This window comes from Chrysemys picta, unplaced genomic scaffold, assembly GCF_011386835.1.
Source record: "Chrysemys picta bellii isolate R12L10 unplaced genomic scaffold, ASM1138683v2 scaf117, whole genome shotgun sequence".
NCBI lineage: Eukaryota > Metazoa > Chordata > Testudines > Emydidae > Chrysemys > Chrysemys picta.
Genome location: NW_027052824.1, coordinates 45,877 through 69,229, shown reverse-complemented (window position 1 = coordinate 69,229; position 23,353 = coordinate 45,877). Strand labels below are relative to the sequence as shown.

Sequence of the window (23,353 nt, the reverse complement as noted above, 5' to 3'; positions counted from 1 at the left end):
AGACCTGTAGTCCATTTAGCTCAGTATCCAGTGGCCAGTTCCAGATGCTTCAGAGGAAGGTTCAAGAAGCCCGGCAATAGGCAGCTATGAGATAACTTGCTCCCAGGGAATGTTTCCTCCTGACACCCAGCAGTTAGACATATTTTGTGGTGTAAATCAGGAGGGCTTAGAACCCTTACGAGACTCTTTTAAAAATCCTCATTATTGTAATTGGATTTTCAGGTTAACCATATAAACATCCCGCCCCTCTTTGAATCTTGCTAAGTTTTTGGCCCCATTGAAATCTTGTGCCTGGGAGTTCCACAGCCTATTGTGCATTGTGTGATTTTACAGTCCTGAGCTTCCCACAGACATCCTTTTCTGGCCCGCCACTTTGGAATATGGCTCATTTTATCACGACATGTATAAACACATGGCAATTGCCTGGTTAAAAACGGTACTTGTATTTATATGTCCTGCATTGAAGCTATTTACAAATATGTTTCATTGCCTCATTATAGGTATTTTTTTTATTTTCTCCACTCCGGAGGATCCCATATATGCCAGTGCCTTTTTGCACTACATGGGATAAATTCTTAGGCGTAGGTTCTGGATTCAATAACATTGACTTCAACTGTGTCACTCCAGATATACATGTGTAAATTCGATCAGAAAAGGGCTATATTAACTTTCCCTTAAAAAATGCTCCCAGTGATACACTCTGACCCCAAGAATCCCTTCAAGAGAACCTGAATCTTGACTGAATCCAGAGAGTTCAATCACCCAACAAGTTTCTCTTCATCGTCACAGGACCTGCATCCTCTCCCCATGCAAGGGTCTGTAGATATCTGCAAAGTTACAAACTAACACAGACAGTTATTTCAGCTGGGCAGGGAAAGGGTTATCCTCACACCTGGGTGAATACTGCAAACACTAGGTTTTCACTAGTATCCATTTGAGTGTGAAGTTACTTCAGGCATGTGATTTTGGAAAGTCTCACACAGGTATTGCACAGGGATTTTGTTCATGTCCCTGAATGTAAGTGTTAGAAAGAACTTCTGGTCATTTCCCAGTAGACAGTATCATACAACTGTTCACTGAACAAAGAGTTAATAGCACAAATCCGTTGCAAACAGTATGTGGAATACTTAACAAAAGCCGTTCCAAGGGGATCATTTCTGGGTCTGGTTCTGTTCAATATCTTGATCAATGATTTAGATAATGGCATAAAGAGTGCACTTATAAAGTTTGCAGATGATACCAACCTGGGAGGGGTTGCAAGTGCTTTGGAGGATAGTATTATAATTCAAAATGATCTGAACAAACTGGAGAAATGGTCTGAGGTAAATAGATGAAATTCATTAAAGACAAATGCAAAGTACTCCATTTAGGAAGGAACAATCAGTTGCACACATACAAAATGGGAAATGACTGCCTAGGAATGAGTACGGCAGAAAGGGATCTAAGGGTCATAGTGGACCACAAGCTAAATATGAGTCAACAGTGTAACACTGTTGCAAAAGCAGCAACAATCATTCTCAGATGCATTAGCAGGAGTGTTGAATGCATGACACAAGAAGTAATTCTTCCATTCTACTCTGAGCTGATTCGGTCTCAACTGGAATATAGTGTCCAGTTCTAGCCGCTACATTTCAGAAAAGAAGTGGACAAATTGGAGAAAGTCCAGAGAAGAGGAACAAAAATGATTAGAGGTCTAGAAAACGTGACCTATGAGGGAAGATTGAAAAGAACCGGGTTTGTTTAGTCTGGAAAAGAGAAGACTGAGAGGGGACATGATAACAGTTTTCAAGTACCTAAAAGGTTGTTACAAGGAGGAGGGAGAAAAATTATTCTCCTTAATATCTGATGATTGGACAAGAAGCAATGGGCTTAAATTGAAACAAGGGAGGTTTAAGTTGGACATTAGAAGAAACTTCCTAACTGTCAGGGTGGTTAAGCACTGGAATAAATTGCCTAGGGAGGTTGTGGAATCTCCATCATTGGGGATTTTTAAGAGCAGGTTAGATAAACACCTGTCAGGGATGGTCTAGATGGTGCTTGGTCCTGCCATGAGTGCAGGGGACTGGACTTCATGGCCTCTCGGGGTCACTTCTGTTCTGTTTCTATGATTCTATGATTAAGTAGTAAAGTTACCACTGCTCCTTCCTGTCCAGAGATTCCAACAAATTTGCTGCTGGCTTTCAATATACATGCCATGTCATCAGAGTTTGATTTCTAATGTTTGCATTACAATGAAACGTTTTGGCCTAACCTTTACATATCTGTACTTTAGTACACACATGTGAACCCATTATTTCCCCTCTTGTCTACTTTCAGAGATAATTTCTCATTTTAGAGCTGGACTTAAACTGTAGCCTCTGTCATCTGGATTTCTTCAGAACCTGAAAAGATCCCAGCGTTTCAGCCCACATTCAATCACGTGTCAGCAAACAAAAGTCTAGTATCCTCTCTGCCTGGGGTAATAGCTGACTGGTTCTCCTCAGGTTCTGGTATTGTGACAGACAGAGCTGAGCTGGCATAAGGAATGTGTATGTTAAACCCAGTTCTTGGGATGTTTGCTGTAGAACTATATTGGGTTAACTATTGAGGTGTTTATGTTACGGCTATATTAGGTTAAACCAGTTTGGCTTCTCTTAGTTTAATAGCAGGCTGTTAGAAAACAAGCAGGAAGGGAAGCGACAGCTCCGGAAAAGCCATCGTTCAGTAAGTACTTCATGGCAGTTGAGAGACAACACCAGAGCTACTAGCTGGGAATAGCCTACCTTGGAGCTCCAGCCACATTACACAGCTTGTATTATCAGTGCTAGGAATCTCTTCAGAGGTGGGCAACTGTTGCTGAGAAGCTCTTCAGACTGACAGGGACCGACAGGAGTAGGGAAGTCTGCTTGTGTCCCCGTCAGAGTGGGAGGGCTTGGGGTAAGAGACATGGACAGACTGTTGTTTGAAAACCCTTTAATTCTCCCACGTTACACTTTATTCCTTGTGTTCAGACTAAACAGTATTTTGGTTTAAGGCGGCTGGCTGGTCACTCGTCTCACTGCTAGGCACATGCTCACAAAGGGAAGAACCACAGGTGCTGAACCCACTCGGACCTGCTGGGCAAGCCCAGTTTACCCGCAGTGTGCTGTAGCCGAGGGCCCAGCCTGAGGGTGGGAGGACCGTGGGATTCCACCCCACGAATGGGAAGACTACAAGGCCTGACATCTGGCACTCAGAGACTAGAGAAGGGGCAGAGATGCCAGGAGCCCCATAACTCTCAGGGGTATCTACAGGCTAGAAGTGCTGGAGCCCTCAGCCAGTCAGGAAATATACCCTATCGGACCTGTTACCACAGAGCAACGCAGCTCTGAATTTCTGCCTTCACAATCAAGCCAGAGAATAAAAGCTTTGAAAATGCATTTGCTGATTACATTTCCGGGAGCAAATAAACAGGAGGTGATTTGGGAACTATCAGTGATATTTTAGGGGGACATCTCTCACTCAACTCCTCACAGGATCGGGCCCAGAGCACATGGCACCTCTAGAAATGCTCCCTCCTCCCCAAAATCCTGACTCAGAGAACTGAGATTTAACACTTCGAGCTTGCTTTGAATGTCAGATTTCTGTGTTGCTTGCACAGCTCACCGTAGAGCATGGGAAGGTGTCGGGGATAGGTTCCTAAGCTGCCTACTGCTGCCTGACCCCCTTCCCCATCACTGAGTCACCCCGACAGCCCCTCTGAGTCCTCTGCTGCTGCACAGAACATCTGCAAATGGAAACAGCTTGCGGCCTTTAAACATCACTTTGCATTTTAAAGATAGTGAGACCTGCCAACGTACCCAATTCCTGCTAGAAGGGGAGCCGCTGACACCAGAGATCTTCACCCTAAAGGACAAGGTTCATCAGAGAGGTTGCACGGGCAGCAGGCAGCATTTGTTGAGATAGGGCGGTAACTGTCTATATGAAGCATGTCTGCACATTCCTTGGGGGCCACTGGGCCATCAGGGAACCTCAGCTGCTTGGCTTAGCGTGCACCAGCTGTAACCCCCATCATGGCCAATGGCCAACTTCAAAGGCCAAATCACAGGGGATGTGTGGTGAACCTACCCAACCGGACTGCAGTGCCAGCCCTGCTGCAGGTTCTATTCCTGGAATCCGGGCTTGTCATCACTGTTTGTATGGTTCCGATTAGTCACATGGCTACCTCCTGGGCAGCCCAGTGGTAACATCGATGCTGTCACAGCTGTGATCTTGCTGAAATAAAATAAAATAAAATGGAAAAATTGATAATAATATAGGACCAGATTTCTCCCTGGCTGCCCCCTGTCTTGCATTACAAACCCAGGGTGCAGGGCAGGGGAAGGAGATTCCACAAGGCTCCCAACACGGAAATTTTCCTCAGATCATTGCAGTAGGGAAGGTATCATCCCTTCTCCCTGAGGAATGAAAAGGGGGAGTAGGATCCCTGGATCCCCAAAGTTAGACACAGATCTCAGTGATCCACTGGTAGCTAGCCCCCCACCCCCAATCTCTGGGCCTCCGCAACCGCTCTAGGACCCTCTCCAGCCCCTTGCTAGCACAGGTTCATCAGAGATGTGCTTCCAGTGCCTGTCAGAGTAGCCACTGCCCGTAGGATCTGCTGAAGGGGCTTTGTACAGGGTGGAGGGGGCTGCACAGAGATGGGAGGGCTGGTTAGAGTAGCTGATGGGCACAATACCCCAGCCATAGACTGGTCGGGTGGTTTCGACCTTTCCATTCCCAGAGTGCAGCCATAGACGCCGTCAGTGCCACCTTCATTTACGTGACGAGGACGAGGCAGATGAAAAGCCTCAACTTTCTCTTGGGGATCCAGGCAGCTGCAGCTGGGCAGCATCATGGCAGCTGAGCTTTCAGAGAACAATGATCCATTTTCTATGAAAACTCACCCAAAAAAGGATGCAAAGGAAACATTTTAGTTGGGTGAAAATGTTGTGTATTTTCCAGCCCAGCTCCACCTCAAACCATGAGCCTCTGTCCCTCATGCTACAGGACCAGGCCACTAAGCGGAAGTAGCCCTCCATCAGCCTCCCACACTGAGTAGCCCCTTAGGGAGACTATAGTTCCCAAAGAGAAAACAAGGGACCCCAGATGCTCGCATTAAGCCTCCCACTCCCATGAAATGCTCTTGCCTATTGCTGTAACTCTGTAGGGGTCCTCCCCCCCACACACACACAGCCGCACCACCTCTCTTGAGACCTGAAGCCAACCTGGGGAAAAGTATGTCTTTTCCCAAAGAACCTGAGCTTGTTATATGCACCATGAAGAGGCGGTTGTGACACTGCCCCCATATTCATCCCAGAAGTATCATTGTGATATGATTATGACATAGTTATAACGTATCTTGTACAAAATATGTCCTGTGACATGTCTATGGAAAAGTTATGGTTTTCAGAATATGATGATCCTATTTGTGTGCATGTATCATTTTTATATCTGAACTTATGAACATTGACTATGTATCTGTATTTCAAATGTAGCTTGACGACCACTAAGTAGAATGTTTCTATTGAAGACAACTAGTTGTGAAGGGCCAGTTCAGGGTAATGGGCCATTAGAGGAAACAATAGGCCTTAGGAGAAGTTTATCCCCCACCAGGTGAGCCTTCCTGAGAATGCGCCAGACAGCCTATGGGTAATGGCTGTTATGACTCAAAAAGAACAGGAGTACTTGTGGCACCTTAGAGACTAACAAATATGCTATGACTCAGTAGGGCATGCGAGGGCATGTGTGATAAATGAAGGTGAGGGGGTAGCTCCCTTTCGGACTGCGAAATGCACTGGCGATATTCTCAGATTCATGGGCAACCACAGATGCGTCCGAGCGTGGTGTAGGAGTAGTTTTAATGCAGTAAGGACCACATCAACAATTTCATCCTGTCATGTTTATCAGCAAAAAACTTTCTGAGAGTCAAAGCCACTGGTCAGTCTCAGAAAAAGAATGTTACGCCATTGTGTATGCTCTGAAAAAGCTACGCCCATACATTTGGTGACGGTGTTTCCACCTGTAGACTGACCATGCTGCACTGAAGTGGCTTCACACAGTCAAAGAGACTAACAAAAAACATCTTCGGTGCAGTTTAGCTCTTCAGTACTTTGATTTTGTGATACAACACATTTCAGGAGCCTCTAACAAAATGGCTGATGCACTCTCCTGGGAAGGGTTCCCAGAATCAGCCACGTAAAAATGTCGCTGCATTCTAAGTCATTGTAGTCCTTCAAATGTGAAAAGTTCTGTTTAGTTCTTCATGTAATTAGTAAAATTAGCATTGCATGTAACTTATAAACTCTGTTTCCTAAACCTCCAGGAAGAAATCCCAGCCAGTATGGACCCGACCTGAACCAGGATAGCCAGCACCATCTGTGATTTGGGGGGGCGTGTGATAAATGAAGTGGGGAGTGAGGGTAGCTCCCTTTTATGAACATCCATCCAGCCAGTTAGCTGTAAAATCCCTCTTGGTGTCTGTTCTCTGCTTCCTTTACCTGTAAAGGGTTAACAAACCCACAGGTAAAAGAAAAGGGAGTGGACACCTGACCAAAAATGCCAATGGGAAGGCTAAAACTTTTTAAAATTGGGAAAGAAACTTTCCCTTTGTCTGTTGTTCTTCAGACAAGGAAACATGAAGCAGCAATGCTATAAGCAGGAATTCTGTGTAAGGCTTGAACCAGGTTTAAAAATTCATCTTCCATACCTAGAAAGCAACAGAGGGTCCTGTGGCACCTTTAAGACTAACAGAAGTATTGGGAGCATAAGCTTTCGTGGGTAAGAACCTTACTTCTTCAGATGCAAGAATCGGTGGCTGCTCTGATCTCAGAATTCCTGTCGATACACTCAATAAAGAGAAGGGATGTTTGTGTTGTTTCCCATTACACCTGGCCTGTCACTGTCCCATTGTCTTTAGTTAAATATCCAATGGGCCATGAAAAAAGCTGCAGAGCTGTTCTGCAGTCACCGTCCTGGTGATTCCCAAACCCTCTGGGTGCGGCGTGATCCATGAGCACTGCACCAGCTGTGGACAGGGGCTATTGAAAGGGAACGGTCACCCATCCTTCCCCTACCTCCTCAGCCAGGTGCTAGTGATTGAGTCGTGTCCGATGCATGATTCATGGAGGAGACCCAGGAGAAGCTATTCAGGCCCCCCGGCCCCATTGATGGCTCTGCACACCACACACGTGCTGAGCCCCCTCCTCACCGAGGCAGAGCAGAGCTGCGTGTGTGAGTGAGGGTCTGACACACACGAGTCCTGGAAAGAGACTCAGGCCCAGATTCCCTTTTCCCACCATCCATTTGTGCTGCACTGAAAATGGTTGGAAATGGTCCTCAACTCCCCCGCAGAGGCACCTCTAGCTCCAATCCCAGCCCAGCCCATTCTGCGTAGAGTGACCATCTTTTCAAAAGACAAAAGCGAGACACCTGCAGGAGCACCGTCCCCACTGCCTCTCTACTCTTCCTCCACCCACGAGGATCCCTTCCCCCGCCCCATCTCTTCCACCAAGACCCCACCCCCTGGTCCTCCTCACTGGTGAAGGCTCTGCACCCTCTCCAGACCAGAAGCCAGAGCTGGGACATGGTGAGAGTTGCCAGGATCCAGAGCCACTCTGAGAAGTCAAAACCCTCCATCTGCCCTGGGCAGTTCACTGGGGGACTGAAGGAAAGACCCCAGCCTGTGTGCCCACACTCCAGAACTTAAAATCCAGGAAAGGTGGAGAGCCCGGGGCTCCCCACAGGGGCCTGGGCTCCCGGAGCAGCTCTTACCACAGTCTAGCTCTGATGTGGCTGGGGGATGGAGCCTCAGGGGAAGAGGAGGAACAAGGGGAAGGGCCTTCTGATAAGAGATGGGGTAGGGCCTCAGGAAAAGAGATGGGGTAGTGGGTGTGGCAAGCCTGAACAAATGCTGACCCCAGCAAGCAGGGTGGGTGTGGGAGGGCTCCTGAGTAAAGGAGGAGGATGGGGCTGTAAGGTAGGAGAGCCTGTGTTTTGGAGGAGACTGAATTAATGTGACCCCACAAAGGGGGCTTTCAAGTATTCCAGGCTGAGAGTACGTCATTGCAAGGAGCTTAGACGGAAGGGCAGGGCATGTGCAGGGCCACCTCAGGCCCCAAGGGGGCACTCTGGGGTGACACCCATCTGCTGGGATGTGGCCAGAATGTGCTGTGCTCTTGGAAGCCGTTACCACTGGGCAGAGGTCAGCCCAGCCCCCAGGCTGCTCTATACTCCCCTGATACAGGGGGGAGAACAGGCCAGTGAATCAATCACTGTAACTGTCTCCTTGCCATCCCCGCTCTGTGTAGCACAGTGGGGAGCTCTTCTGGCACAGAAGAGACTCCAGCTGGGACTGTCACCACTCAGATAGCTGGAAGGCTGGACTTGTGGTCCGGGCACTGCTCTGTGACTCAGGTGCCTCTCCTACCCTCCAGCTCCATCGTCCTCCTTTACTCAGGAGTTCCCCACGACCTCCTTGTTGGGGTCTGCATTGGTTCAGGCTTGCCACATCCCCTGCTCATTTTCCCCTTAGATCCAGCCACCCCCTGTTCCTCCCCTTCTCCTGAGGCCCTTCCCCCTTTTCCTCCTCTTTACCTCAGGCCTCAGGTCACTGTGGGGAGCCCCGGAATCGCCACCTTCAATGTATGGCGGGTCCTGGTGGGTGGGAACACGGACTAGGAGATGCTCTCATGTCCCCTCGCCCTCCTGCCCAGGGAAGTGAAACATCAGGACTCTCTGGATATCTCTTGCCACGACAAGGCTCCAGCTTCCAGCCTGGGTAGGGTCGGGGCCATGGAGGAAGAGAAGGAGCAGGGGGTGGGGCCTCAGGTGGAAGAAGAGAGGCAGGGTGGTGCCACTGAGGGGGGACAGGGCTCCTCCATGTGTCTTTTGAAAAGGTGGTCATCCTACTCCGAATGGGCTGAGCTGGCATAGGAACGAGCCGGGCCTCGAGGGAGGAGTTGAGGTCATTTCCAAACCTTTGGGTTACTGGGGCAGTACAAAGGGAGGCGAGGGGGAGAGAATCTGGGCCTGAGTCTCTTTCCAGGACTCCTGTGCACTCACACACACAGCTCTGGGCTTACCAGGTGTGCTGTGTGCTCAGCCATCAATGCAGGGGCAGGGGCTGCCTGAACGGCCGCTCATGGGCCTCCTGCATTAGTCACGTCACTGACACGACTCAGTCACAGGCACACTGCTGAGGGTGTAGGGGCAGGGGGTGTCCGTCCATGGCTGCTGCAGCCCCCCTGGATCACGCAGCACCCAGAGCGCTCAGGAAGAGCCAGGACTGCAATTGCAGAAAAGCTGTGCAACTTTTTTCACAGCCCGTAGATCTGTTAACCAGAGATGGGGCAGGGACAGGCCACGTGCAAGGGAACCAACATCCACGTCCCTTCTCTTTATTTATCAGCTGGTCCTGATCTGACAACTTAATTATAATGAAGGTGAAGATTATGTCACAGAAGTCATGGAATCCATGACTTCCATGACCTCCATGACATTTTCTGCTTCAGGCCCAGGGTGGCGGGGCTGGAACTGTCAGCCGGTGGGGGCCCTGGAGCTCTGAGGCATCACAGACAATGGGAGCCCACAGCTCTAAGCTGCCATGGGGGGACCTGGAGCTCTGAGCTTCTGCGGCAGTAGGGGGACCCAGAGCTCTGAGATGCTAGACCCAGAGGCTCTCAGCCACTGTAGGAGGCCCCAGAGAGCTTAGCCACCGGCCCTGGAGTTCGGAGCCACAACAGCAGGGAGGTGATCCCCATAGATCTGAGCAGCCACAGACTCTGGGGGACCCTGGAGCTACCAGCTACCAGGGACCCTGGAGCTGTCAGCCGTAATGGAAGTGGGTGCTGGACAATGTTCCCTCTAATTTTTTCCACCCATGTGTGGAATAAATTTTGTTATATGCACCAAGGTAAGGTGCAGATGTGCACCACCAGTAGAAACATAAAACCTAGATATAATATATTTTTTTAAAAGTTACCAGTAGGGATAATTACTCCAGCCAGGACAAGTTAGGCATTTTCGAACTCGCTACTGAAATAATTAAATTTAAGTGTAAGAGAGAAATAAAAATTATGAAATGCATAGACCAATAAAAAAACTAAAATAACACACTTTGAAAGAATAAAATTACAGAGAATATATGTGCATTGCAGGAAGTCCCAAGAAGTAACAACAACACCAGTGTTGGGAGGGGTGTGACACAGAAAGTGTGTGTGTGTGTGAGAGAGAGAGAAAGAGACAGAGACAGAGACTGAGTGTGTGTGTCTGTGAGACACACAGAGACTGTGTGTGTGTGACACAGAGACAGTGTGTGTGTGTGTGACACACAGCCTGCGTGTGAGACAGACTCTGTGTGTGTGAGACACAGAAACTGTATGTGTGTGTGTGTGTGTATGAGAGACACACAGAGACTGTGTGTGTGTGTGTGTGAGACACAGAGACTGTGTGTGTGCTGGCTGCTTGGGGACACAGGTGCTGGACCCCCATCCCTCCCCGCCTGCAGCAGGGCTTGGGCTCAGCCCCATTTTGTCACAGTTACTTTTAGTGAAAGTCAGGGACAGGTAACCGGCTTCCGTACATTTTTTTGTTGTTGCCCGTGATCCGTCCATGACTTTTACTAAAAATAACCATGACCAAATCTTAGCCTTAATTACAATTAGTGATCTCAGCTGTGAGCGGTCCGAGAGGACTACACAGGGAGACAAGAGAACTCAGGCAGCTGACCCAGTCGTGAGAAGTAAGAGGAACTCCTTCACTCTGGGAAGGGCTGGGAGAAGGCAGGCTGGAGTGAACCACAAGGAGCAGGTCAGGTTAGTGTACCCAGAGACAGTGCCTATAAGAAGCAGGGAAATCCATGAGAGAATCTGCCCAAGTCGCCAGGGAGGGAAGGCAGTGGGGAAACTGCTGGAAAGAAGCAACATGGAAAAATTGGGAAGGGGCTTGGAGTAGGGGTAAAGAATAAAGATGTTTCTTATAGGAACTGTATAGGAACTGATGTATAGGGAAGTGCAGCCAGAAATGAGGGGTTCACTGTGCGGGTGGGTGCTCCAGGCTGGGGCAGGGAGTTGGGGTATGTGGGCGGGGTTAGGGGTCTGACTGGGTGCAGACTCTGGGGTGAGGCTGGGGATGAGGAGTTTGGGGTGTAGGAGCATGATCCAGGCTGGGTCTGAGCGGTTCAGGGGTGAGGGGTGCAGGCTCTGGGAGACGCTTACCTCAGGTGGCTACAGGAAGCAGCAGCATGTCCCTTTGCTGGCTCCTACATGGAGGTGCAACCAGGCAGCTGTGCGCGCTGCCCCATCCGCAGACACCACCTCTGCAGCTCCCATTGGCTGCGGTTCGCTTGGGGTGGGGGTAGCATGCGGAGCTCCTGGCTGCCCTTACGCATAGGAGCTGGAGACGGGACATGCCACTGTTTTCGGGAGTCGCGCAGCATGGAGGCTAGCAGGGAGCCTGCCAGCACTCCTGTGCGGCACCGCCAACCGGACAGTCAACGGCCCAGTCGGCGGTGCTGACCGGAGCCACCAGTATCCCTTTTCGACCAGGCGTTCTGGTAAAAAATTGGACACCTGGTCAGAGATAGCACGTACACAATGGAGGCTGACTCACCGCATAGCAAAGAATCTTTTCAGCAAGTTAGAAGAAGTTATAAAAGGGGGAAGTGACATCATCTCTTTGTCTTCACTCCCCTCACAACTCAACACCTGGAAACATATCTAGAGAACAAAGACTGAACTGGGGAGGTGGTCCCAGGTTGAAGAGAATTTCCAGCCTGAGAATGGAAGATCTGTGACCTGCTTGTGCGGAACACATTAACAGAAGGCTTCATGGTATGCAGATTTCATTAATAAAAGACATATTAAGGAAGGATTTCAACAAATAAGTAAATATTAATAACAATTATTTACAATTAAGAGCAAGGTAAAAATGCTGAAAAATTATATTTTATTATGGTGGCATCAATAGTGAAGCCATAGTTAAAGCTGAGTCAAGTTTTTCTCTTAGAGCAAGGATTCAACCTCTGTATCTATGAAAAATATGGTGTAGCCTCAGCCAACACTGCAACACTTACTATCTGAGTGCAGAATGAGTTTTCAGAGAATTTACAAGTCAACCTGCTAAGTAGTTTAGGAATGAATGCATGTAGTCTTCCTCCCTTAAAACTCTTTCTTCCTTATATGTATTCCACTGAACAACTTAATTCCCTGTACAAAACAGGATACACTTTATTCATGAACGAGAAGCTTTAAGGGTACAGGACTGCAGTTTTGCTAACTGGGATTTTTTGGGGCGAACAATACAATATTTACTTTTCGGGGGCTGTGACCATTGTCGCTGGAGGGGATATACTGAGAATGCTCAATTAGGGCAAACTGCAAGGAACAGGGCAGACAATTCCCCAAACTGATGGCTTATTCTTATAAATGATTCACCAAAACAGTAACCAAACAGCTTCTATAATACCTTATTGGATACCAAGAAGTCAAAATATAGTTCTCTTTAATCAATCTAGCCTTTGGTTCCCACCAAGACAGCCAAGTCCATCTAGTGAGGGTTATTTAAAATCTCATTCACCATCTGTAAGTTCTACCACTCTCAAGAGATTGGACACATTACACACCAGGTCAAATGAAAACTTACAGCCAATTCTTATTAACTAATCTAAGATTTATTTAAAAAGAAAAGGAAGAGAGTTACTGTGTTAAAAGATCATTATACATACACATATGAGTCCAGTTCATATGCCAGTTTCAAAGCAGAAATGGTGAGGCTGCCGATTTGTTGAAATCCTTCTGGAATTCATGGAAAAAGTCATAGTCCAATAGGCAGTCCATATGCAGAGTTTTTTTCACATTCTTCCATAAGAATTGCAGGGCTAATGCAGAAGTCCTCCATCTTGTCTCTTGAATTTCCCCTGACAAAGTTTAAGCAGATCTGAGATAGCAAGGATCAGGCCCCAAAGTCCCTTTATAACTGAAGTTCAGCAGATTAGCCTCTTGTCCACAAATGATCACAACAGGCCTTCCTTAGATGAAGAATAGGTAATGTGCATTGTTGCTTTGAAATAAATCTCTATTTCCTATGTATACATTGATAACTATTAGCATTTTTAGCATAAGGCAATTAATCATTGAAGAGATTCACAGGTAGTTTATTACAAACTTCAAAGAGAAATAAAAACAATGATATTATTACACCATAAGTTTCATCTAAATGTTTATATCCCCTTTTGACCTCTGAATCAAGACAATAAGTAATGAAACATTACTTATAGGAACTGAAATTTAGCATCTACAAGCTAATTTGGTCACATTGTTGAACTTCTAATAAGATATAGGTAAACCCAGACAAATACAATTAGTATCTACTTCTGATTCTCTAACAATACAGGCCTATATTTCAAGAACTCTAATTTATTTACCATGGCTTTGCTAGCTATCTACAAGGAATGGCCCTGTTTACCATTTCAATATTTTTTTAATATGTCTTTAAAGTTGCTTTTAGTTCAACCAGCCTGCTGGTTGCTTAATCCTCGCTGGTTCAGCGTGACAGATGCACTTGGACACCATGGGCCATATTGGCTCCTAGATAGACAGACTAGACAGACCAAATCAGTGCCCCCATTGGAGTCTGTTAGTGGAATAGTTTTGAAAGATCTTCATGATTCGTTTACGAATCTCTTTGGTTTTTATGCTGTATGCAATGGGATTGAGCACTGGGGGAGGAGGAGGTGGAGATAAGACAGAAGAATTTGACTCTGAGGAAGAGCCTTTTTCTCGAACCTGTTAATCATAGACAAACTGATCAGCGGGGTGTAGAAAAGCAGGGTGACACAGATGTGGGAGACACAGGTGTTCAGAGCCTTGAGACGCTCTTGCCAGGATGTGATACTCAGTACGGTCTGAAGGATCATGATGTAAGACAAGACAATGAGCACTGAGTCTAAACCCAGAGAAGAAAGGACAACAAACAAACCATAGAAGCTGCTGGGCGTAGTATCTGCACAGGCCATTTTCATCACATCTGGATACAAACAATATGAATGAGAGAGAGGTTGGATCTTGCTGTAGGGCAACCTCTTGAGAAGAATGACAGATGGGATATGCAGACCACTACTCCTGATTATTATCGCCAGCCCTATGTTTCCTATCCTTGCACTGGTTAAAGTCGAAGTATATCTCAGCGGGTAGCGTATTGCAACAAAACGATCAAATGCCATAGCTAATAGTACAGAGGATTCCATGACGGAGAAAGTGTGAATAGAGAAAAGTTGGGCCAGGCAGACATCAATGCCAATTTCTCTGGTGTTAAACAAGAAGATGCTGAACGTTGTTGGCAAGGTGGAAACAGACAAGCCAAGGTCAGTGACAGATAACATAGAAAGGAACAAGTACATGGGCTCATGGAGATTCTGCTGTGTCTTTATCACAAACAGAATCAGACCGTTTCCTAAAATTGCAATGAGGTACATGGAACAGAAGGGGATGGAGATCCAGGGACCATCAGCTTCCAGCCCTGGGATGCCTGCCAGGAGGAATGTTGCATTACTCATGTTGGTTTCATTGCAGGTTGGCATGATGCACTGGGGAGGTTCTGATCAGTTTATTAAACCACATTCCCTACAATTAAAAACAACATTATTAAAAATACGTGACACCATGACAGAAAATATGGCCCATCCTGCCACTGCTCTTCAGACAGGTTGGAGTCAGTACTTTGATTAAAAACCCTTGTGGTACTCACAGATCCCCATCTCAGTTATAAAATTCCATTACTAATAATATCCTGTTCTTATATAGAGCTTTGCATTCATAAATCTCAAAGTGATTTACAAAAGAGCACAAGTATCAATGGGTCTGATTCAAAGCCCATTGACACTCAGAGAAAGGAGGATGTAGATCCTCATTTAACTGAGGGGGAAACTAAAGCACAGAACAGGTAAGCAACTTGTGCAAGGCCACACAGGAGATCAGTGACAGAACTCAGGTCTCCCAGCTCTCAGATGAGTGCCCCTTCATTAGACTGGACCACACCCTCTCCCCTAGATGGAGCTTGGCATATGAAGACTTGTATGAACTCATTATTAAATGGCACATAAGAAAAGCAGAGTGGACCTGAACCAAAACATTGGATCAGAACACCCGTGCATTTTGGAACAAGGTTTCAGTCTGGATCCAGATCTCAACTGTTTAGCTTGGGTCCACCATAAAAAAGTAAATGGTTTACGTATTTGACAGGAGAAAAATTATATGTTTTGTGAATGGCCCATGGGCTGAGAAGTGTTCATACAAACTACTCAGTGATGACTGACAGTGAGTGTCCAAAGACACACAAGGAGGCTGTGGCAGAACAGGGAACAAAATCCAGCTCTGCTGTGTTTTAGCTATAAACGCCAGCCTGCCCCTACTGTTGTACATTATGTTAGTATTGGAGGGGAAGGGGACCAAAAGAAAAGGAGCAGCTGAAGACTGTGAATGTTAGCTGTGTACTGTCTTCATTCTAGATGTCTCCTTTGCTCACACTGGGTGAGATCCACTCCGTGCAGAGAGCCAGCATTCCTCAACCTGGATTTTTGCCATGTGCAAAGTTTACTGTGAAAAACCCTATCCTCAGTTATGTGCAGGACTCCTAGGGACATCAACTGGCTCAACTGGCCCTTACCCAGCAAAACCCTCATTGAAGTTAAGTTTTGTTGGAGCAAAGACAAAGAGTTTGATTTTCCCACGTATGGTATCCTAGCAGACACTCCGGGAGGTGTTATATTCCAAGCAAGCACCATGCCTCCGGAAGCTGCACGAAGTGCAAGTCACCCTTTCAGAGGTTACAGCACACTCTCCCTTTAGCTAGAAACTACAGGCAGGTTAGTCAGTATTTGCCACTCCAGGGCTAATTGCACCCCTTGCTGTTAAGTGTCTGTCAAGTCAAGTTATGGGTCTAAATAGACCTCAGTTTGGATGTGGTATGGCCATTCCTAGGTTCCTTGTTACCGTACACAGCCCCAGGCAAGTCAATGATACTTACAAAAAAGTGCCACAGGGAGTTAAAAACACAAGCTGGCTTACACTAGGTTTTGTGTTCTTCACTCATGGAAAATTCCACGCGACATGGGTAATGTTTGCACCACTGGCCTCTCAGATTGCAAGCACCACAAGGCAGGGACCCGTCCTCCTAGGGCTTTGGGTCTTCTATAAAATAACTAATAATGACGCTGATAATAAAAATTTGCAATTCTCATTGTTTACAGATTAAACATTTCAAGCAGTTGAGACTGCCCATTAAAATAAATGAAATAGATACAATATGATCAGCGCACTTACCAAAGCCACTAAAATAGAGGCTGGAGAGTGTTCAGCATTTACTCCTGAGTAAGTAGAGCTTAAACGCTCTGCTCAGAAACATTCCCTCTTTCTGTCAGACACGCAGTGTGGAAGTATTTATAGCGCAGCGGGTAAAAGCCCTTGAGGATCAGTTAATCAATTGGGAATCACCGTTGATCTCATTGTTACACGTTTTAGCTCAACCAGCAGAAATGGAAAATACCTAAAAGGTAAATGATTTGAAGTATTTCTGCACCGACTGGTGCAGCTTCCGAGATTAAGGGGTAACCCAATTCACAAGATATTTCGCAATATTCAGCAATCGTCCATCCCAGAGCTGGTTTAAATGATGTAACTATGTGAGTCAGGAGACTGGCACTTACGTGCTCTCGGTCAGGATTTGACCCTGATTTTTTTTTCCTCAAAGAGAAGTTAGTTCTTGTGAAAGGTGCCAGACTGACAGACCTGGAGATGCCTGTGCTTTAACGAGCCAAAATTCCACACGTACTATTGTGGATCGACACCACCAAGTGTGTACCGTACGGCACATGGGTGGGTGAACTTGTAATCTTTCCATTAACTGGATTTGAAACAATTTATTGTATTGTGCAATTTAAACAAAGCAGCCAGATCTCCCCACAGTTCCAGGGAATCTCCCACAGCCCCCGAGGTATTGTGCAGCCACAACATACATCCCCCTAGGAACCCACAATGCAAACCGCACATCCATCCATTCTCCTCCATAGTCCATCAAGCCCCCCTCCAACCATGAGCATTAAGCAGCCCCTTCTCCATCCCAGTAATCCTCTCTCCTCATCAATGCCATTCCTCCCCACAGGAGCCCCTCCTCACCTTGTCACCCATTTCCCCACTCCAGGCCCCAAGGACTTCATCCTGCACTCCCAGCCCCTCGGTTCTGCCCTGCAGTCCCCTGTCCTCCTTTGTGTTGTCATTTTCCTGCATGGTTCCATTCCGGCCACCAATTCTCCTACTCCTGGCCTCTTCTACGTCTTCCTTGTCCTGACTCCAACTCCTCCCGGCACTGTATCTTTCCTCCAGGTCCCCATGACCAGCTCCCCTCAACTTATCATCAGCTCCATCCCCCAGCCCTTTGCACACCATCATCCCCTCCATATCCCCTGCCCTGAGGGGACAAAAGGGGCTGCCATTTGTCCTGCCCCTCACAGGCCATCGGCCCCTCCATTTCACTCTTTTGGGCAGTTGTTCAGGGAGAAATTCTGCCTTCCCTCAGCTCATCTCCCTTGGAGCTGATGGTTGCTTTCCTCGCTGGTCTGCCACAAAACGAGCAGCTCCCCTGCCTTTCTGCCTTTCTCAAGCACTTTTCCTCAGACTTGATTTGTCTGCCCCATTTTCCTGATAATTTACTTGCTGAACATTTGGCTTCTTTGAACTCTATTTGAAATGTAGCTGCAAGTTCAGTGACATTGGGAAGTAATCCTGCTGCTTTGAACAGGTCTGTGTCTTTGGATTGTAGCAGTTTTGAAACAGCATTTCCCATGTCCAGAATCTTGCTTTGGAGCACAATAATAAAAACAAAACTAAAATTTTCCATTAATTTCTTTAATGCTGAAGGCTCATAAACTTCAACAGCACTTTTGCTCAGGAGAATTATTTCCGTGGGTGCCTTCATTGTGTCTAAACTCTGAATCTGAGAGGAAGGAGGGATTCATACTGGTTGTTGATCAATTGTGTAGTCAATTGCTTGACCAAGCTTTCATTTGTAATGAAATATGTTCAAGAGGCCAAATCAATAATATCAGGTTTACTTCTCTAACCCCATAATAAAATAATACAAGAAAAAGGTGCATATGATACCAGCTTTTTGGAAGCTGTCTTGTGCAGTGATGTTGCATTCCCCTTACTCAGAAAGTGTGCTCCCCAAAGTTACACATTTCAGCTTTTATCATTTATATGAAGATTTCACAAGTTACACATCTCTTTAAATGTCACTGAAATCCCACCCATCGGTTTGTCCCAGTTCCCTAAGTTAAGTGGGGAACTGTAGCCAATAAGGCCAGTTTGCTAGCTTGCTACAATGTGTTTTTGGTTTGATTGATTATATTATTTTCTTGGGGTTTGTTTATGCTGAATTCCAGTATATGTTATTCATAATAGTTATTCATAATAGTTGGCTGTAACGCAATGAACCTGCAGGCCTGTATCCTGTATGATTATCTAGAGGAAGTCAGTATAAGGGTTTGTAACCTTTGGCATAGATAAATGGCCTACCAGTTGCCCCTCTTAAATTTGGGGAACTGAATAGGGAAGCGAACAAAGAATTGAATATGTTTACCATAAGTCTGGAACAGACCAGTAACTGCAGGGTACACCACAGTACATGGAAGTCATAAATTAGGACAAGGGTAACGGTTTTGGGGATGAGATAATCGATATTACTATGTATGAATATACCTCTACCCCGATATAATGTAACCTGATATAACACAAATTCAGATATAACGCGGTAAAGCAGCACTCCAGGGTGGGGGTGGGGTCTGCGCACTCCGGTGGATCAAAGCAAGTTCGATATAATGCAGTTTTACCTATAACGCGGTAAGTTTTTTTAGCTCCCGAGGACAGCGTTATATCGGGGAGAGGTGTATATGTTGTAATATGTTAATCTATAGAGTAAGTGTACCCGAAGATTTATCTGGGTAAGGAAATAAGATTTGGGCATGGTAGGCTGGGCCCTGATTGTGGTAATGCCAGGACCCTATAAGAGGGTAAACAATCATGCAGGAGGGTGGCTCTTTCCTATCTTCTGTCAGCTCAGCTTTGCAATACAGCTTAGCTGCTCAACACTCAAACCTAATCCCTACCAACTTGGGAAGCCTGGACCATCAAATTCATCAGGCATGCCAGAGACTAGGCTGGTCCTTTGTCTCGCACTACCAGGTCTTCTTGGAAGAGTGTGAGTATGCAAGTTTAAGTAGTCTTTTAGAATAGAGATGGTACCACCAGGGGTCATAGAATTGTATTACTTCTTTGTGACACTGTGTTTTATATTGTTTATTATTCTTTTATTCATTTTAATAAAGATCTTAACAATTTGGTATTGTCCTCAGTATATCTGCCACACAATCTGAGAGTCCTCTCATGACGTTGAAATCTCTGTGTTCTCTAACCCTGTGGCCTGGATTGGGACAAGAACCTAAATATCTTCTGGTCAGATCATTGACAAGTCGTAATAAACTAGCCCATAAATTCAGGGTCAACAGAACTATTGTGAAGAACTTTCCTGGCTTCTACATTACCTCAGGGGAACTGGCTAGTAAAACGGTCTGAGTCCCCACTCCTTTACCCAGAGGCCTGCCTGACCTCAAGGACTCCCCTTCCACTCGCCTGTGTGGCAGAGTCCTCATAATGGTGACACAGCTGGGTCCAGGATTCCTGGGAGGCTGAACCCCCAGTCTCATTGTGGTCACTTAGGACAGGTGCTAGGGTGTCCCCACTCCGGGGTACTCTCTTCACACCAGACACTTCCCTGACCCACTGATCATTACATTAAGTTCAAACCAAATATAATTTATTAAACAGCAACTGTAAGAAAAATAAGGAAAAAATGGGAAAGGTTCAAGGAAACAAGGGACCCCGCTCAGTGGGCACAGGAACATCACAAACAGCTGTTTATGGGATATAAGGAAAGATCGCAGTCTGTTCTTCACACATTCCAGGTCTCCTGCCCAGGCACTGGCCGCTCTGTTATGATACAGGTAAGACACCTGCTCTGGCAGTGGCCACACACCCTCAGGGTCTAGGTGGCAGGACCCTTCTCCCCAGCATCTGCCCTCCTATCAGATTCACGTCCCCCCCTTCTGAGTCCAGCCTTCAAGGCCCTCTTGTCTGGTGACGTCTCCCTGTGATGGGTCCTCTGCCCATGGCCCCACCTTGCTCTCACCAGCTGCTCGTTGTGCTCAACTGCCGGCACGGCCGGCGTCCACTATCCTGTCTCTGTCCCCACAGCTCCCTACTATAGTACTGGTACTAGTATCCTGACTAGGGGTTGGCAAATGTTTCAAACAACCACAGAGAATGACAGTGCTAAAATAGCCCCAAAAAAGTGGAGTATAAAAACAACAATACAATTATTATGATATTTATTCTAATGGCATTCAATGATGGTAGTCAATGTCCATATTTTGTGTTGAATCTAAAAGACAACATTTGATCCTCTCTATCTTCATCAGAAATAGAATGCCTCTGCTGCTGATCATACATCAGCAGAAACCAGTGCAATCGTTAATTTTGTTGGTGAAAACAGTTCCCAAGAGAATTTGTGTCGTTGCATATACACCTAACATGAAGAATGTTTTCTAAACGTTTCTCTTGCATCTTCTTATGCAGTTTTGGTTTTATCAAGTTCATCTGAGAAACAGTCTTTCAACTGCAGTGTTGCAAAAGGGTAGGAAAAGCAACGAAAGAGCAAACAAGACAAGTTCAATAAAGCCTTTGTCCCCAGCGGCATCCCTGTGTTTGACAACTTCAACCCAAAACTACTCAACTTCGTTGTCCTGAGTATGCGGCCAGTGAACCATTGGCAAAACTCTCCCCTGCTGCTCCAATTATCCAAGGTATGCACAAACCAATGGCAAAAATGAGATATTAGCCAATCTAGCTCATGCAGGGCTGAGTGCAGTAGAAGGACTTAGTAGTGCATGTGATTCAATCACCTGGATGCTTGGTGATAATCCCTGTTTCACCTGTTTCAGAAACTCCAACATGAAATCTCAACACCTACTCTTGACATCTTCGACAACGGGAACGGTTAGTGTGTGTTTTGAAAGGACTGGCTGAAAGCGACTCCAAATTTGACTGTGCAAAGCAGTAAGTAATATGACTCAAAGGCGATATCATAGTTTAACACAGCTGTCCAGTTCTCTAAAACAAACTGTTTCACAACTCTCACCAACAAGCTCTAGTAGAATGTTCTCAATTCCTGCAGAAACTTTCCTGTATTACACTTTCCAACTGAAATATTTGTTTTATCCTCCAAGCTTACTGAAGAATTGGAAGTAGAAAAATCAGGTAAATTTTGTACACCGGATCACTGTATATATAATACAAAATTTCAGCACTGTAGTTTCTTGCTTTGTCTTTGGCTATCTAAACGTGTAGCTTCAGTTTGTCAACCTGAACGAGAATCCTCTTCAGACAGGGACTAATGGAAACACAACTTCTGTCAGAAAACTGCAGTATCTTCCGGTGGTCTGGAAGTCACGGAAAGGCCAAGAGACAGGGTGTGTGGGGTTTGATGGGTGACACTGAAAGAGGTCAGGGGATGGTCAGAGAGAGGGAACTCAGCAACTGAGAGAGCTGTGCTTGGTCATGGCGTAATAACACATTAGATATGAGGAACTTCTCAGACTGTGGAAATCCGCAATGCTGAGTTCAGCCTAACTGGGACAGAGCACTCTTGATTAATGAGATGTCCTTTCCCCCTTTTGTCACACAGGGTTTAACGTCAGTGGCCCCCGGTGATCACCTTCTGCAGGTGTATTTGCCCACTTTGTCACGAAACTCTTTGGTTTTGACCCCATAAATGATAGGGTTGAGCATGGGAGTGACAAGGAGATAGAAGTTAGACAAGGTGACGTGAACATGGGAAGAGATTCCCTGACTGAACCTCTGAGTCATGTAGGAGAAGAGGCAGGGAGAATAAGATATCAGCATCACACAGATGTGGGCTGTGCAGGTGTTGAGAGCTTTCTGGTGGGCTTCCTTGGAGGAGATTCTGAGGACAGCCCTGATGATCAGACCATAGGACAGGGCAATGAGTGTCAGGTCTAACACAATGACTACAAATGCTGTCACCAAGCCGTACATCCTTGTGACTGTGGAGTCCCCACATGACATCTTTGCCACAGCTATGTGCTCACAATATATGTGGGGGATAATGCGGTTGGCACAGAATGGCAGCCTACTCAGGAACAGGGGCATAGGCAGAATGATGAGAACTGCTCTTATCAAACCCAAGAGCCCTAGCTTAGCTATTCGTGCGTTGGTGAGGATCGTAGTGTATCTCAGAGGGTTACATATGGCAACATAGCGATCGAAGGCCATTGTCACGAGAACGGCTGACTGTATAACAATAACCGTATGAAGGAAGAACATCTGGGTGAGGCAGCCACCCATAGTAATGTGTTTCAAATTGAACCAAAATATACACAGTGCCTTTGGTATGACAGAGGTAGACATGCTGATATCTGTGAGCGCCAGCATGCAGACCAGCAGGTACATTGGCTTGTGCAGGGTCTGCTCTTTGCCTACAACAAACAGAAGCATGAAATTTCCCAACAGGCTGACAATGTAGAACATAGAGAAAGGGATGGAAATCCAGCCATGGGCAGCTTCCAAGCCAGGGACGCCCATTAGGATGAATGTTGAAGGGCCAGAGGGGGTGAGGTTGAAAGCTGCCATGAGGTGGTCGATGCGTCTATCAGGCTCAGAAATGCTCAAGGTGCCTGTGAAGGGAGAGAAGCACAGCGAAGGGGTTACACACTTTATGACAAATAGTACGGTAAATATTTTATAGTTATTACCAATTTAGAAATGGGGGGGGGTGAGCAGTGAGGTGACAACATTTACAGATGGCACCAGATTATTTAGGTCATAGTCAAGTCCACAGAAGTCTTCAGAGGGAGCTAACCCAGCCAGGTGAATGATGGCATAATGGCAGATGAACTTGGATGTCAATAACTGCAACATGTATGCCATTGGATGGAAAAACTCCCCAAACACCTTAGGAGGTTCTAATTGAACTATGTGAATTCAGGACAGAGCTTTGTGAGACCCTACTCACAGTGCAATCCTGGACAGAAGCTAAGCAAAACATTGGTATCCATGAGGAGTGGAATGGGGAACCATACAGAAAATACAATGCATGAGATCAGTCTGTCAATGTTTCACCCTCCTCTGGACTTCTTTGTGTAGTACTGGACACCCTTCTCACACAGGATATTGCAGAACTAGAGGTGTTCAGGGAACGATCAAGGAGGGAGGTTGTAAAGACTGGGATT

At 46.3% G+C, this 23,353-nt stretch overlaps 2 protein-coding genes across 2 annotated transcripts; both read right to left on the bottom strand.

Annotated features, from left to right (window-relative positions):
- Positions 1–13,687: 13,687 nt before the first annotated feature.
- On the bottom strand, positions 13,688–14,551 carry LOC135978105 (olfactory receptor 51G2-like). The gene has a single exon (XM_065579152.1). The coding sequence runs from the start codon at positions 14,549–14,551 to the stop codon at positions 13,688–13,690; it is 864 nt and encodes a 287-aa protein (XP_065435224.1).
- A 7,264-nt stretch (positions 14,552–21,815) lies between these two features.
- On the bottom strand, positions 21,816–22,754 carry LOC135978101 (olfactory receptor 52P1-like). The gene has a single exon (XM_065579148.1). The coding sequence runs from the start codon at positions 22,752–22,754 to the stop codon at positions 21,816–21,818; it is 939 nt and encodes a 312-aa protein (XP_065435220.1).
- Positions 22,755–23,353: the final 599 nt, after the last annotated feature.